Source organism: Oncorhynchus gorbuscha, linkage group LG07 (genome assembly GCF_021184085.1).
Source record: "Oncorhynchus gorbuscha isolate QuinsamMale2020 ecotype Even-year linkage group LG07, OgorEven_v1.0, whole genome shotgun sequence".
NCBI classification, from domain to species: Eukaryota; Metazoa; Chordata; class Actinopteri; order Salmoniformes; family Salmonidae; genus Oncorhynchus; species Oncorhynchus gorbuscha.
The window spans coordinates 30,084,523-30,099,116 of record NC_060179.1 but is presented as its reverse complement, the minus strand read 5'-3'; the positions used below and the strand labels follow the sequence as shown (position 1 = coordinate 30,099,116).

General features: G+C 44.6%; 1 protein-coding gene across 4 annotated transcripts in view; it reads left to right on the top strand.

Annotated features, from left to right (window-relative positions):
- The window catches only part of pou6f2 (POU class 6 homeobox 2), a 96,485-nt gene that overhangs the window by 20,015 nt on the left and 61,876 nt on the right, over positions 1 to 14,594 (top strand). For 3 of the 4 annotated variants that reach the window (XM_046355087.1, XM_046355088.1, XM_046355086.1), the window contains 2 exons: positions 71 to 168; positions 5,225 to 5,447. In XM_046355087.1, the coding sequence (XP_046211043.1) occupies positions 71 to 168; positions 5,225 to 5,447 (321 nt within the window). The remainder of the gene's footprint in view (positions 1 to 70; positions 169 to 5,224; positions 5,448 to 14,594) is intronic. The other variant, XM_046355089.1, reaches the window with a different exon arrangement.

Genomic DNA, 14,594 nt, shown 5'->3' with positions numbered 1-14,594 from the left:
GTGCCTGATTGTTTCAATGTTATAGTGGATTAACATCTCTCTCTCCCCCTCTTATCTTTCTCTACCTCAGGAGCCCGTGATGGCTCTGTCCAGTCTGATACCAGCAGCAGCCCGTCAGAACAGAGTCAGCTGGGACAGTGTCACCCAGCCTACCCGGTGGGACCACAGGTGGGTGTCTCTCCATGTCTCCTATTGACCCGCAGTGGTGGAAAATTGTCATAGTAAAGACACTTTAATAGAAAATGACTCAAGTGAAACAGAAAGTCACCCAGTAAAATACTCCTTGAGTAAAAGTCTAAAAGTATTTGGTTTTAAATATACTTCAGTATCAAAAGTAAATGTAATTGCTAAATTGTACTTAAGTATCAAATGTTAAAGTACGAATGATCAAAAATTCCTTATATTAAGGGGCACACTCCAGGGGCACACTCCAACACTCAGACATACTTTACAAACAAAGCATTTGTGTTTAGTGAGTCTGACAGATCAGAGGCAGTAGGGATGACCAGGGATGTTCTCTTGATAAGTGTGTGAATTGGACCATTTTCTGTCCTGCTAAGCATTCAAAATGTAACGAGTACTTTTGGGTGTCAGGGAAAATGTATGGAGTAAAAAGTACATTATTTTCCTTAGGAACGTAGTGGAGTAAAAGTAAAAGTTGTCAAATATAAATAGTCAAGTAAAACGTACAGATACCCCCAAAAACTACTCAAGTAGTATTTAAGTACTTTACACCACTGGCTGCACCTAAACACATAATCCCACCAGATACAGCAGAACATGAACGTGATCTCCAAATGATATCAAATCCTCCCCAAAGATAATCAGTTGAGATGTATTTATGAGCATATACTATGAAGCAGTTTTTTGGTGATCACTTTGTCATCAGCATAGAATATATAGAGAGTCGTTTATATTTCCTCTGCCCCTCCCCTTCAAGGCCAACAAAACGCACTCCAACCCCAGGCAGCCCTACTAAACAGCTCAGTAGGACAGCCAGCGTACGTGATTGGTTTTACTGGGTTGGTGGCTCTGCCCTGTTTAATGAACATTTATCTCATTAGTGCTGTCTCACTGTCACCTCCCTAAACACAGTAGTGTGAACAGCCAGACAGGCAACCAAGCAGGCACAGAGCTTCCCTCCCTCCCTTCCCTTAATGAGCCCACTCTCCCGGGCACTCAGGGGTTTGCATCCCAAATGACACCCTATTCCCTTTATAGTGCACTACTTTTGACCTGAGCTCCATGGGCCCTGGTTAAAAGTAGTGCTCTAGGGAATAAGGAATAGGGTGCCATTTGGGACACGGACCTCAGTGTTACTCAATTAAGGGATCCGCTACTGAATCAATCCTCATCAGGGTAAACAAAGGAGGATATGTGAGGGGAAGAGAGACTAACTCACTGAGTTCCCTGCTGAATTATCTCACTCAGCTCAGCAGAATGAGCAGCCGACAACCAAACGGATTAAAACCACACTGTTGACGAGAGATATGATAGCTGTTTAACACACGGATGCTAAACAAGGGTATTAGACCAAATAGAAATGCTTTAGTGCAACTGGTTGTGCCAGAGCCAAACTGTATGAGCTACAAGAGATTGTTCCCCCAACAGTCTCAGTCTAATATATTAATGCTGTCAGTACAGTCTCAGTGAATCTAACACTTTTCAGAAACAAAGGCGCTGCGCATGCCATAACCAATTCTCCTGTTTCGGGATCAATATGTTTTGATAGATCCTCTCTCCAGAGCCGGATATTGTGCGAACAGCCATTATCCGAGGGTAGTTTACCCAACATGAATGTGCCTTCCTCCCCCCGACAAAAGTCGTCTATCTCTGTGATTACGGGCAATTTCTCAGCGCCTGCCTGGGCTGCAGATGGAAGGGCCTGCTGGCCCCTAATGGGCAGAGAGGCAGGGTACCTCATCTAGGTCTAAAGCCCCATCGAGCCCCACCCAGACCCCATTCAGAGCCCAACTCGACCCGGACTCATGCAGAGAGGCAGGGTACCTCATCTAGGTCTAAAGCCCCATCCAGCCCCACCCAGACCCCATTCCAGACTCCATCCAGAGCCCAACTCGACCCAGAACACATGCAGAGAGGCAGAGTACCTTATCCAGGTCTGGATTCCCACCCAGACCCCATCCAGAGCCAAACTCTAACCCAGAACACTTGCCTGCTCCCTTGGAGCCCCACTCCTCCACACTCAACTGTCAGCCATGCCAAAGCCAGTACCACACCATCCCCACTAGACCTGTGTTGGAAAGACAGGCAAGACAAACAAAGAACGGGAAATAATGCCGAACTATTCACACAGACACCCAAAGGAAGCAGAATGGGTTGTTTACTATAATGCTCTGGTATTTTAAAAGACAATATAGTTCAATTATGATCTGGAATGTGGTGGCGGCCCGCGGCAAGTTTTTCAGATGTAATGTTCAGTTAAATTAGTACTCACACTTTGCATGTTTTACAGAAGCAAGTTAGGTAGACAATCAATTTCTAAACTGCCCCCCCCCTTCTCTTCACAAAAGCCATGAGCCGCCCAGCAACAAACACAGCCCAAAGACAAATAGCACGGGGGTCTTATTTACTTGAAGTGCTCTGAAGCTGGCAGACACGTGCTTGTAATAATAAATCAGCAGTACATTTGATGTATGTAGAATAGTTTTTTTAATACCATTCCCTTCCATGTAGCTCTGTCTTCAGTGTCAGGCGAAAGGATCTCATTTAATTTGAAGTTGAAATGAATGTTCAAAGATGTCTATGATTATCTGCCACTACAATTCAACATGAAATGTACTTTTTTTTTTAAAACCCAGATTAAACATATGTCACTTGCACTGACAAAATCCCCCCCCCCCTTTGTTATTGTCCTTTGATGGTTCGTCTTTGCTCACTCAAATGACTAATTCCTTATTTATAGCTAATGACAAACGTCATTTGGAATACGTTCAAAGTCAACCAGTGGCACTCCTTTGTGTTACGGTTTTCTATAGTACTTCAAAGCAAACTAAAATGGTTCTGAATGTTTTTTAAACCTAATGAGTATTGACTATTTAAGCAACAGGGCATGAGGGAGTGTGGTATATGTCCAATATACCACGGCTAAAGGCTGTTCTTAGGCACGACGCAACGCGAAGTGCCTGGATACAGCCCTTAGCCGTGGTACAGTATATTGGCCATATACCACAAACGTCTGAGGAGCCTTATTGCTATTGACCAATGTAATTAGAGCAGTGAAAATAAATGTTTTTGTCATACCCCGGTATACGGTCTGATATACTATGGCTGTCAGCCCATCAGCATTCAGGGCTCGAACCACCTGGTTTAGAAAAAAACAAAACAAGAATCATTGTTATTTAATCAGTTTTGTTTACAGGATACAGTTGCTAGCACTGAACCTCTCCCCATGTCATTGACTATTAAAGCTTCGTCCCTGGTCACCTTTTGATCAAAGGTGTAGGTGAAACAAATGCATGAGGAAATTAGAACCATATGGGGGTTTTCTCTTGCCCTGTTTTCTGTTTAAATGCTAGTGTTTCACCTTCCAATCTCTCCCAGCCTCTTGGCGTTAAACCCGTGTAACATCACATTCCTTAAACTGTGATTATGTCGGAACTGGTGCTTGCTTTCCTTAGCGCGCCGGGTTATCTTAGTGACACCGCTGTCACCCAGCAGCACCAAGCCTGGAAGTACAGTGGCATGTTGGCACCAGTCGACCCCTCCGCTCCCTCGCCACAGACGCCTAGTACTGTTAAAGCTTTGTGGGCTCAGGTCAGTGTAGAGGAGTCATGCAGAGCAGGAGCAGCACCGAGGTCGCAGGGGAGACAGGTATACTACAGGCGTACAGGAGCTGAGACGTTTCAAGGGATGTTTTTCAGGCTGGGCTTGGACACAAAGATACCATGCATTCTTTCTGTCTAGAGGCACATCCCAGCAGGTAATTTAGGAATGTCGCATTACGCCATGCAAAAGGCTTGTTTCCTCTGATGACTTTATGAGAAGTCCGCATCTTGGCAGACTGAAGAAAATCTTAGATGATATCAAGTTGAATACATATCTGGATGTCAGAGCTCTGTATTCCGATGGTGCTACAACCTTTCCACATCTTGTGTAAAGAACATGAATTAAACTCGGGGTCAAAGCACTCTGGCAATAGAAATGTTGCCTGTATATTTGCAAACCCACTCCCTGTGAAGGTACATTTGAACTGCTCCTCTACTCTGCCAAATATCTCCTGGCAATACTCCAGATAACATATCTTAGCGTCTGTGTCTGTGACTGCACAGATTCTACTCTGACTAATATCAGTGAATGCTTACACGAAGTCAGTGATGTACTGTATCTTCTAGCAAAGGAGGAAAGTGCTGATATTGGCGGAATGACTGATTCTAGGGTACCAGAGGTCAAATCAAATCAAATGTTATTTGTCATATTCACCGACGACAACAGGTGTTGTAGTACGCCAGGATCCATGTGCGGAGAGAGGTGTTTAGTCACAGGGTCCTTATCTCAGCGGTGAGCTTTGAGGGCACTATGGTGTTGAATGCTGAGCTGAGCTGCGGTCAGATCTGCTCAATGGAGGTTGAGGGAGAGCTTTGTACACATCTCTGTGTGTGGAGTAAAGGTGGTCTAGAGTTTTTTTTGTAACATGCTGGTAGAAATGAGTTTAAAAAAAATAAATAAAAAAATAAAAAAAATATAGATGAATATAGAAAATATAGATGAAAACTCTCTTGGTAAATAGTGTGGTCTTCAGCGTATCATGACATACTCTACCTCGGGCGAGCAAAACCTGTGTGTTCATTGTAATGAAATGTAAACCATTCTGCATCCATCTGAGAGGGAAATGCACTGCTCTCCTTCAAAGGTTGGAGTTGTATTCCTTTTTCCACACGCCAATAAGCAGCACTGCGTTTCGGCTGTCACTTTCTGGCTGTGGCATGTTTCAAAGCAGATGTCATCAACAAAAACAAACGGCATTCGTCAGAGCAGCACATTGATTAAAGCACTTCAGTCACTTGAGTGAAATGAGCGCGTGGCATGCGTGGCTACCTTGTTAACCCATTCATTCCCTCCCAGATGAATTTGATGTGAATATCATAAATGCATCTTTATGGATGAAATGGAATGTGTAAATGTGACCTCTCGCTACTATGCACACTAACACATTCATCACCTTCACTATGCCTTTTACTAATGTCAATACATTTTTGTAACCCAGTGTCTTTCTATTCAGTCTCTGCTGGTGGCTCAGCAACTAGCCCAGCAGCTGGCCGGGGGGTCTCCAGGCCTGAACCAGCCCATCCTCATCCCCTTCAATACAGGCGGCCACCTGGGAGGCCAGCAGGGGCTGGTGCTCTCGCTGCCCACGGCCAACATCCAGGGCCTGATGGCTGCAGCAGCCGCACAGGGCATCATGACCCTTCCCCTACAGAACCTGCAAGGTAAGAGGGCTGCTCCACCAGATAACCTATAGAGGACAGGGCGGGAGACTCAATTTACAGTCGTTTTTGACAGTAATGCGTATAAATGCATGCATTTTAACGTAATAACAGCAGTGATCTTATGTTATGACATTCACCAAGAGCATTTAGTCCTCACACACTGTATGTACCAGTATCTACAGTTTATGCTACACAGGATATGTGTTACGATTCACCTGTATAAAAAAAAATGTCAATCTAAAAATCCCAGAGGGGATAAAAAAAAATAGTTTGGGGGGGGTTATGTTCCAAAAAGCATCTCATCTTCAACTTTCCTGGAGAAAGAGCCATATTAATTACAGGTCAGCGTTTTGCCGCGCGGCGCAAAAGCACTTTGTGCCTGTTTTCTCTGCGTAAGAGTGCACTGTACTCTCTTTTCATCCTCATCCGTCCGTCCACGTGGCTGTACTTATCCTCGCCTTTTAAACTTTAATGCCCAAGTGTTCTCTTTTGATCATAGTTGTAAATGGTTTTCATTTTAATGTTTAAAACATTGTCTCTTTTATACCATTAGATTGAGGGATGGCTGGGGAAACCTTCAGTCATGAATGTTGGATGAGAGGGGCCTGGAGTCGCTAATGTAAAAAGATGCCAGGCTGCATGTAAAGCAGTGTGTTTTTGGGTGGAGATTACAATAATGCCAGTGCAGCACAAAGTGCATAGAGAGGAGCCCCCCCCCACCTCCTCTTCATGTGAGGAAATGGATGGACAGATGGAATGAGTGAGGAAATGGGAAGGAAGTTAGAAGCCCCTAATGGACACAAACATGCATAAATAACAACGTGCATCATCGCTATGGGGTGAGCTTTTAATAAACCCCACATCTATCTAGCCATTGAAGCCCCTCCAATGTATCCCCGAGCAATGGAGGATAATGGGACCAGAAGGTCTGTCTGTCTCACACTTCAACAACTTCTCATATTGTATGTGGGACAAGCCAGAGGCTGTGATAACCGACTGACAAAACACATTGTCATAATGTTGAAAGAACATAACCAACACCTCTCAGTCATCTTTTTTTAACAGACGGTTCGGTCCGCAATCCCTTGCTGCAGTTCACCGTTCGTTTTGTACAAAGCTAAGGAAAGAAATGCCTCCTCTGCGGTTTCTTTTTAAGCGCACAGACACATTCACACGTTCCCCTGCCATCCTATCTGAGAGGGACGCATCGAAGGGACCTCCGTGGAGAGAAAGTGACACAAGTCAGGAGTGAAGCTAAATGTCTTGACTGTGTCCAGGGCCCTCTGGCCACACGGCGCCCCTCCACTCGCCCCTGTCGGAGCTCATCAGGGCCCTGCTGACTATGAGGCCTGCTGGCACAGCACCTCTGTCAGGCAGCCCCTGCCTGCCCCCTTGCCCCTGCCCTCGCCCCCCCCCCCCCCCACTCAACCCAGTCCCCCCCAGCCCTGATTAATCACACGTTTACTGTTGTCCGTGTCCCTACTCCCTACTGTCGCCTGCAGTGCCCAGAGCTAGCAGCCAGCTCATTTCACGACCTCGGGAGCAAGTGTATTTACAGCCCTGCTACACCGCACCGTGACACGCTGCTACGCTGGTTAATTAGCGTCACAACAGACGCAGACAACTATTAGCCTACAGTAATGAGACTGCAGGAGGATCTCTAACTCTATTTAAATCTAATGAGCCGGCTAATGATCAGCAAATATGTCTGTTTGACTTGGGGGGGGGGGGATTCTTCACAGTACATAGCACAGTTTAGTAGCTACTATAGCCAGGATGGATTCCACTTTTCTACGCTTTAACAAATGCCCAAATGTGATGCTAAAAAGTATACCTTTTCTGTCAGCGCTCACCGGCTTTTTAATCCGTATTGTTCACCCCATCAGCTTTTTTAAGGTGCTAAACATTCTTACAACTGAGATAAGCAGAGAAATGTGAGAGCCAAGCGATTCCCGTTAAGCGTCTTTGATCACTTATCTCTCGTTAAACACTCTTGGCATTTTGCCTCGTCTAAGATCCTTCTTTAAAATGAATAAAGAGAGAGAGAGTGAGAGAGAGCAGGAGAGCGAGAGAGAGAGAGAGAGAGAGAGAGAGAGAGAGAGAGAGAGAGAGAGAGAGAGAGAGAGAGAGAGAGAGAGAGAGAGAGAGAGAGAGAGAGAGAGAGAGAGTTGTGAGACGGAGTGATGAATAACCGTCATTGTAATGAGGTTGTGCAGTAAAGTTGGAGCTGCTGCTTAAATAAAACGGAGCAGCAGCAGCATCTTGTCGCGGACACGGTAAACACAGCAGCACCCAGTGTAACTTGTTATTTGTCAGAATGATTTATGCCAGGAAACATTCTGTACAAACAAATTCCCATTTTACAAGGGAGAAAGGTATCTTGTGTAACAGAGTTCACACTGCTGTACCTGCAACTAGTTTAGGGTTATGCTGTTTGTCCAATTATGTGATGATTCATATGGATTAACTGTAATTAACATAATTTGATGTAATTATTACTATATTACTGTTGTATGTTGTATAATTAGATATGTGAATGAAACAAAACACACTTGCACAACAAGTAGCTAACTAGATATAGCATTCTTGGAAATATAGATTACTCATATAAGTACCCTGCACTCTTAGACAAAAAGGTGATATCTAGAACCTAAATGGATTCTTCAGCTGTCCCCATATTTTTATGACCTTTATTTAACAAGTCAGTTATGAACAAATTCTTATTTTCAATGTTAGCCTAGGAACAGTGGGTTAACTGCCTGTTCAGGGGCAGAATGACAGGTTTGTACCTTGGGGGTTTGAACTTGCAACCTTCCGGTTACTAGTCCAACGCTCTAACCACTAGGCTACCCTGCCTCCCCTTTGAAGAACTAGTCTTGGTTCCAAGTAAAACCCTTTTGGTTCGAGGTTGAACCACAGAGGGTCCTACATGGGACCCAAAAGGGTTCTACCTGAAACTAAAAAAAGGGTTCTACAGGGAACCAAAAAAAGTTATAATACGGGGACAGCTGAAGAACCCTTTTGGAACCCTTTTTTCTAGGAGTGTGATAACATTTGATTGGATTTTCAAAACAGCTTTGTTGCACGTACAGCCTACAGTAATTGGCCATGCAAGATTGCCTTCCTTGTATTGTAAGTTGTAAAGTATCAAAGAAGCAGAATTGTAATGCTCAGTGGAGGGAAATAAATGAAACATCATTCGCCAGCTTCTTTTCTCTATGACTGACTCGACACTAATTCAAGACTCAATTCAACCAAACAGACCCCTTTCTTATTAATAAGCAAGCGTATGACATCAGAGACCACCGTTCCAATGGTGAGGTGAGAGTATTGTTCCCCTCACTTGAAACGGCACTCGGGGATCCAGGTAGATAAACGCTGTGCATCCCACTCACCTAGCGGTACCGCCTAATGAGAAGACGTGTCAGTAGCAATCAAAGACATGTCTCCTCCATGGTTTGATGAAAACGCTCAAACACTATCGGTACCGTTTTTCATGTCGTGAGTGGGTGTTAACATGACACAAATTATGGAAATCACTCTGCTCATTACAACACCAAAGGGGTGCACTAGTTAGTTCATGTCAGACTCCATCTCTCCCGCTCAGCTGAATGCAGGTGGGGTTACGCCACCGCTCTTTTAAGAGATTAGCTCACCACAGCACCACAGCTCCCAGGAACCATGCGATTTAAAGTGAATAACCTGTCTATACCCTTTTCCTCAACCCATTCCACCATTGGTGCATTTCAAACATGCCACTTTGTTTGAACTATACTGTCACACAATGTGTGTGTGTGTGTGTGTGTGTGTGTGTGTGTGTGTGTGTGTGTGTGTGTGTGTGTGTGTGTGTGTGTGTGTGTGTGTGTGTGTGTGTGTGTGTGTGTGTGTGTGTGTGTGTGTGTGTGCGTGCGCACATTTGCATGTGTGCGTACTTGGCAGCAAATAAAAAGCTCTGTCACATAAAAATGTTAATGTTGAGGATCCTAAGAATAACTAACACTACAGCAGACTGTCATGGTGGTAAAGATGAGCTATGCAAAATGTATAATAGTTCACCTAATTTCAGTTTATGTGACAAAACAAGCAATGTAGAAAATCATAATACAACGAGGGTCTAATCCTTAATGCTGATTGGTTAAAACCACATTCCAGCCGGTGTCTATTCCACAAGTTGCCACCGGCTAAATTGGGCTCCCGAATGGCGCAGCAGTCTAAGGCACTGCATCTCAGTTGCATGTGTCGCTACAGACACCCTGGTCGCTACAGACACCCTGGTCGCTACAGACACCCTGGTCGCTACAGACACCCTGGTTCAAATCCAGGCAGTATCACAAACAGATATCATTGGGGAGTCCCATAGGGTGGTACAGAGTTGTCTGGGTTCGACCAGGGTAGGTCGTCATTGTAAATAAGAATTTGTTCTTAACTGACTTTCCTAATTGAATAAAGGTTACATTTAAGTCATCTATGACGTTGAAATGCTTGTTTATTCTGTTCCATCTGACTGCACAATCCACTGTCTCATCAGCCCAGCCAAGCAAATTATAAACTTGATCTCCACTATAATCTCACACTATTTTGAGACTAACATTTAGTTATTAATCAGTGGAGATTTGTATAAATGTTGCTGTCTGTCTCTCTGACATTTGCAACATTGTTTCAATGTTGAATCTCCTGTTGTCCAATAGTAATGAACCGGATGATACAGACAGGCAGCGCTTCTCAGCCAGTCGAAATCCCTAATCAGCTGGTATCATTTTTATGGATATATACAAAAAAAGGTCAATTGAAAAAAGGTGAAACTATCACGTTTCAGGCAAGACCCAAATGCAGACCGTGTCAAAGTAACAATGTTTATTACAGTAACAGGGGCAGGCAAATGACAGGTCCAAGCAGGCAGGGGTCAATAATCCAGAGTAGTGGGCCAAAGGTACAGGACGGCAGGCAGGCTCAGGGTCAGGTCAGGCAGAGGTCGGTAATCCAGAGTAGTGGGGCAAAGCTACAGGATGGCAGGCATTCTCAGGGCGGGCAGAAAAGGTCACAACTGGGAAAAACAGGGAACAAACAAGAGACAAGAACAGAGGGGGAAAAAACGCTGGTAGGCTTGACGAAACAAAATGAACTGGCAACAGACAAACAGAGAACACAGGTATAAATCCACAGGGGATAATGGGGAAGATGAGCAACACCTGGAGGGGGTGGAGACAAGCACAAAGACAGGTGAAACAGATGTCCCGGTTACGTCCATAAGACTCATATTGGAGAGACTTGGACACCCCAAGTCAATGAGTATCTGGAGAGACTTGGACTGGTCGCCCCCACAGCAGGGTTGCATGGAGAGGGGGGCGAGTAGGGGGAGGAGACCCATAAGAGTACTCATTCCTACAAATGAGCTAGGTCTCTTAAAAGGACAGGTAGACACCTTATGACTGGCAGTACCGCAATACAGACAACTATGGGTGTTAAGTCTGCATACGCGTTCGGCTGGAGACAGCCTAGCCCTGCCGAGCTGCATTGGCTCTGCCGAGGTAAATCGGCACTCTTCGGAGGCTCTTGGAGGAACTTGGGTAAGCTTGGCTCCTCTTGGGGACGTAGACGCCAGGGACTTCCGGAGTTCATCAGATGCAAGGTGGGATCCTTGAGTGAGCGATTGGGACCACAATCAGACCTCCTTTCCCTCCTACGTTCCCGTTCCCGTCCATCGATCCGGATGGTTAAGGCGATGAGTGAGACGAGATCCACCGGTAGTTCCTGGGCTGCAAACTTGTCCTTTACTTCCTCCGATATTCCGTGCAGGAACGTGACGAACAGCACTGGTTCCAGGCACCCTCTCCGCAGATAGCGTGTGGAAATCCACGGTAAGCACGGGAAGTTGGCGCAGGTCTCCTACCTGACTTCGCCACACTCCCCGTGTGCTCCCCCCAAATACATTTTTGGGGCTGCCTCTCGGGCTTCCAGCCGCGCTGCCGTGCTGCCTCCTCATAACTCCGCCTCTCGGCTTTCGCTGCCTCGAGCTCTGCCTTGGGGCGGCGATACTAAAACAAAGACAAAACAAAGGAACTAAGGTCAGAACGTGACAATGTGACTGTAAATTTGCCGTAGTTGGCAAGCTAGCAAGCAAAGGTAAGAACGTTGCCAGCCAGTATGGGAATGGAACATTTAGAACGAACGATTGGGTCGCGTCCTTAGATACAGAAAGAAAAGACTGAATGACTGGGTCGCGTCCATAGATACAGAACAAAAAAAAACAAATGACTGGGTCACATCTCTTGCAACGCTAGATTTGTTTCGGGACTATATCTTGTGGAAGGATGGAATAGTATGAATAAATTAATCAAAATAACATTTTTAATGAAAATATATCAATCATTATTTGAATATATTGGTAAACCGTTGTATAAAAGTAATAATGCCCTCAAAGCCGGTGTTTGGAGGAAATACTGCCACAGTTTGCAAAAACTAAACTTAAGAAGGGAAGCATAGAAATAGCATACATAGAACAGATCCACCACTTCTTAGTCTTGCTTTCAATGAGAATGACAGATTTATAACCCACATTTCAATCTAGATTTGGTCGGATCGCCCATAAAGTTACATATAGCAGCTTTGTAAGTGTTTGTCAAATTCATAGTGCATCAGGATGGATTATTATAATATCAGACAGAATTGTGAGACTTTATTACCGCCAGGTCCTCTCATACGCCCCCTAGATCAACACCCCTCTCCCCATCTCATCACAATAGAAACGATCCCAGCCCGTCTCCTGTTTAATTGGAAGCGTACTCCACCAGTGTGTATTCCACGGCGTTCCTTTAATGATTCAACTTTACTGCGGTTGTAAGGTGACTCGCAGGGGAGGGAGTGGCATTTAAATAAATAACAGTGATAAAATGTAGACCTCATACATTTCAAAGGTAATGCAACTAGCGACGCCATAAGGAGCAGCTGCACACACTGTCCTGGAGCGATAATTTGATTGATTTGTTGTGACAGCAGCCAAATAATTGAGAGTGAGAGGTGCTGTTGAAGATGAAGAGCAGACTGAGGCAGGTTCGCCCAGGCAATCCCAGCAGATATGACGCCTGGGTTCTCATCTCTGCCATTGATATCAGCTGCCACTAGTTTATTGTTTGGGAAACGTGGGGGGCGACTGCCTGTGTGACAGTTCAGGGAAAGAAAATAACTCACCAATCAGAATGAGCCAGAGCAGTGTTCAAAAGGTTAGAATCAAACACCCTTGTTTTCACTCAAGCAGGCGAACACTCGTACACACACGCATACACCTATCCCTTGAGACGTACTATTTAAACCTACATGTTAGTTTTTGAAGCAGAGGTGTAATTCAATTTCACCTCCAAATGTTACATTATTTCAAAACGTTTGTCCTCAATTTGCAGTTGTATTGCAACATCATGCATAGGATCAAGTAATACGAGGAATGCTATTTATTCTTTCTCATTGTATACAGTTTATTTACGGCTTGTGTCTTTAAGAAATTGCCATTGTCTGGCGTACTCTCGCAGCTTTGCTGGTCACAACATTGACCTGCTAAATCCCAGCTCCTCCACATGTCGTTGTTTGTTTTCAGCTGTGCTGCAGGACAGCGAGTTGCTGGTGGAGCCTAAGAGAGAGGGAGAGAGAAAAAGGGAGAGGGTGAGAGCGAGAGAGAGAGGGGGAGGGAACGGGAGAGAGGGGAGAGAGAAAGGGGAGAGAGAGGGGGGCGGGAGAGAGGGGGAGAGAGAGAGAGAGAGAGAGAGAGAGAGAGAGAGAGAGAGAGAGAGAGAGAGAGAGAGAGAGAGAGAGAGAGAGAGAGAGAGAGAGAGAGAGAGAGAGAGAGAGAGGGAACAGAAGAGAGGGGGAGAGAGAGACAAAGAGAGAGAGCACTCTTGATGTCAGTGTAGTAATAACAATGCTAATCAGACATGGCTGTGGCTGCTTCACTACAGCAAGCCCTGACATGTGCCCTTACTGCTGCAGAGAGAGCACTGAGGGAGACATTCTGCTAACATCATGTCATAACCATAGACCCAAGAACTACACATGAGGTACCTGTACTGTATAGGGTGTGATGTGTATTTCTACACATGCTTTGCACGATAGTAACAGTGTTTGTCGCCTAGCTATTTTGGCTGACAATAGAGTTCTGTGTGGAAGAGTAAAATGCTCTTTTCTGACAGAGAGGTGGTGCATGGAGGCCTGAAATGACTTGCGATTTTCCAACTGGTATTAAATAAAATTACGAAGTTGGAACACATTCCCTTTACCCTAGCCAGCTCTGATTCGATCAACTGGACTATAACAATACATTACATTACCAGCCGGACTCCTTCTGTCGCCCCATGCTCAGTCAAATATGGAATGAAAAATGGGATGGTGTTAAATATATATGTTTTTTACTTCTTCGATACTGAACTTGTATTTTAGGTAATACAATTATTATTATTATTATCAAAAGATTTTGTTTTTCAAACATTTTGACATTTCCATATTTCCAATATTTCTAGCAAATTACCTCAGAGCCTAGACAGTCGGACAGATGGTAGTTAGCATATACAGAATTACCTCTCACTCTGGTTATTTTCCCTCCAGAAGGTTAACAGAGGATTAGCACCCCTCACACATTAAAGGTCTGCCAGAGATTGCCACGGCACGATTCCTACGCGTTCAGGAACAATCTGTAGTCGAGCATTTTAAATGAAAATTGATTTGTGATTTACATGGTCACTGATAGGAAAATTACCTTACGAAATATTGTAAATGAAATATTACACAAGGTGCTGTGGTAGAGAGCAGACAGAGATGGTAATCTTGTGGAACTGAAATTCCCGCCTGGCAGAATTGGGTGACATTTTACATTTATCTGTGTTCCGCATGACTTGTAATGTTAATGGTCACTTTATGGGACAGAACAGGAATGAACATGGTGTTATCACAGATTGCCTCCAATGTAGAATTGTGTAGAGTAGCACAGCTGTGTCCTTTATTTCCTGTTTTTCAGTAAGGTGACTTATTGAATGATCTGTCCTCTGTTGTTGAATGTATGCATTCAGCCCATTTTTTTATTTTTTATCAGGCAGTTCAACTCCAAACGTCATTACAAACACACACCTTTACTGAAGCAAAGGCTTTACAGGGAGACTGTGGTGT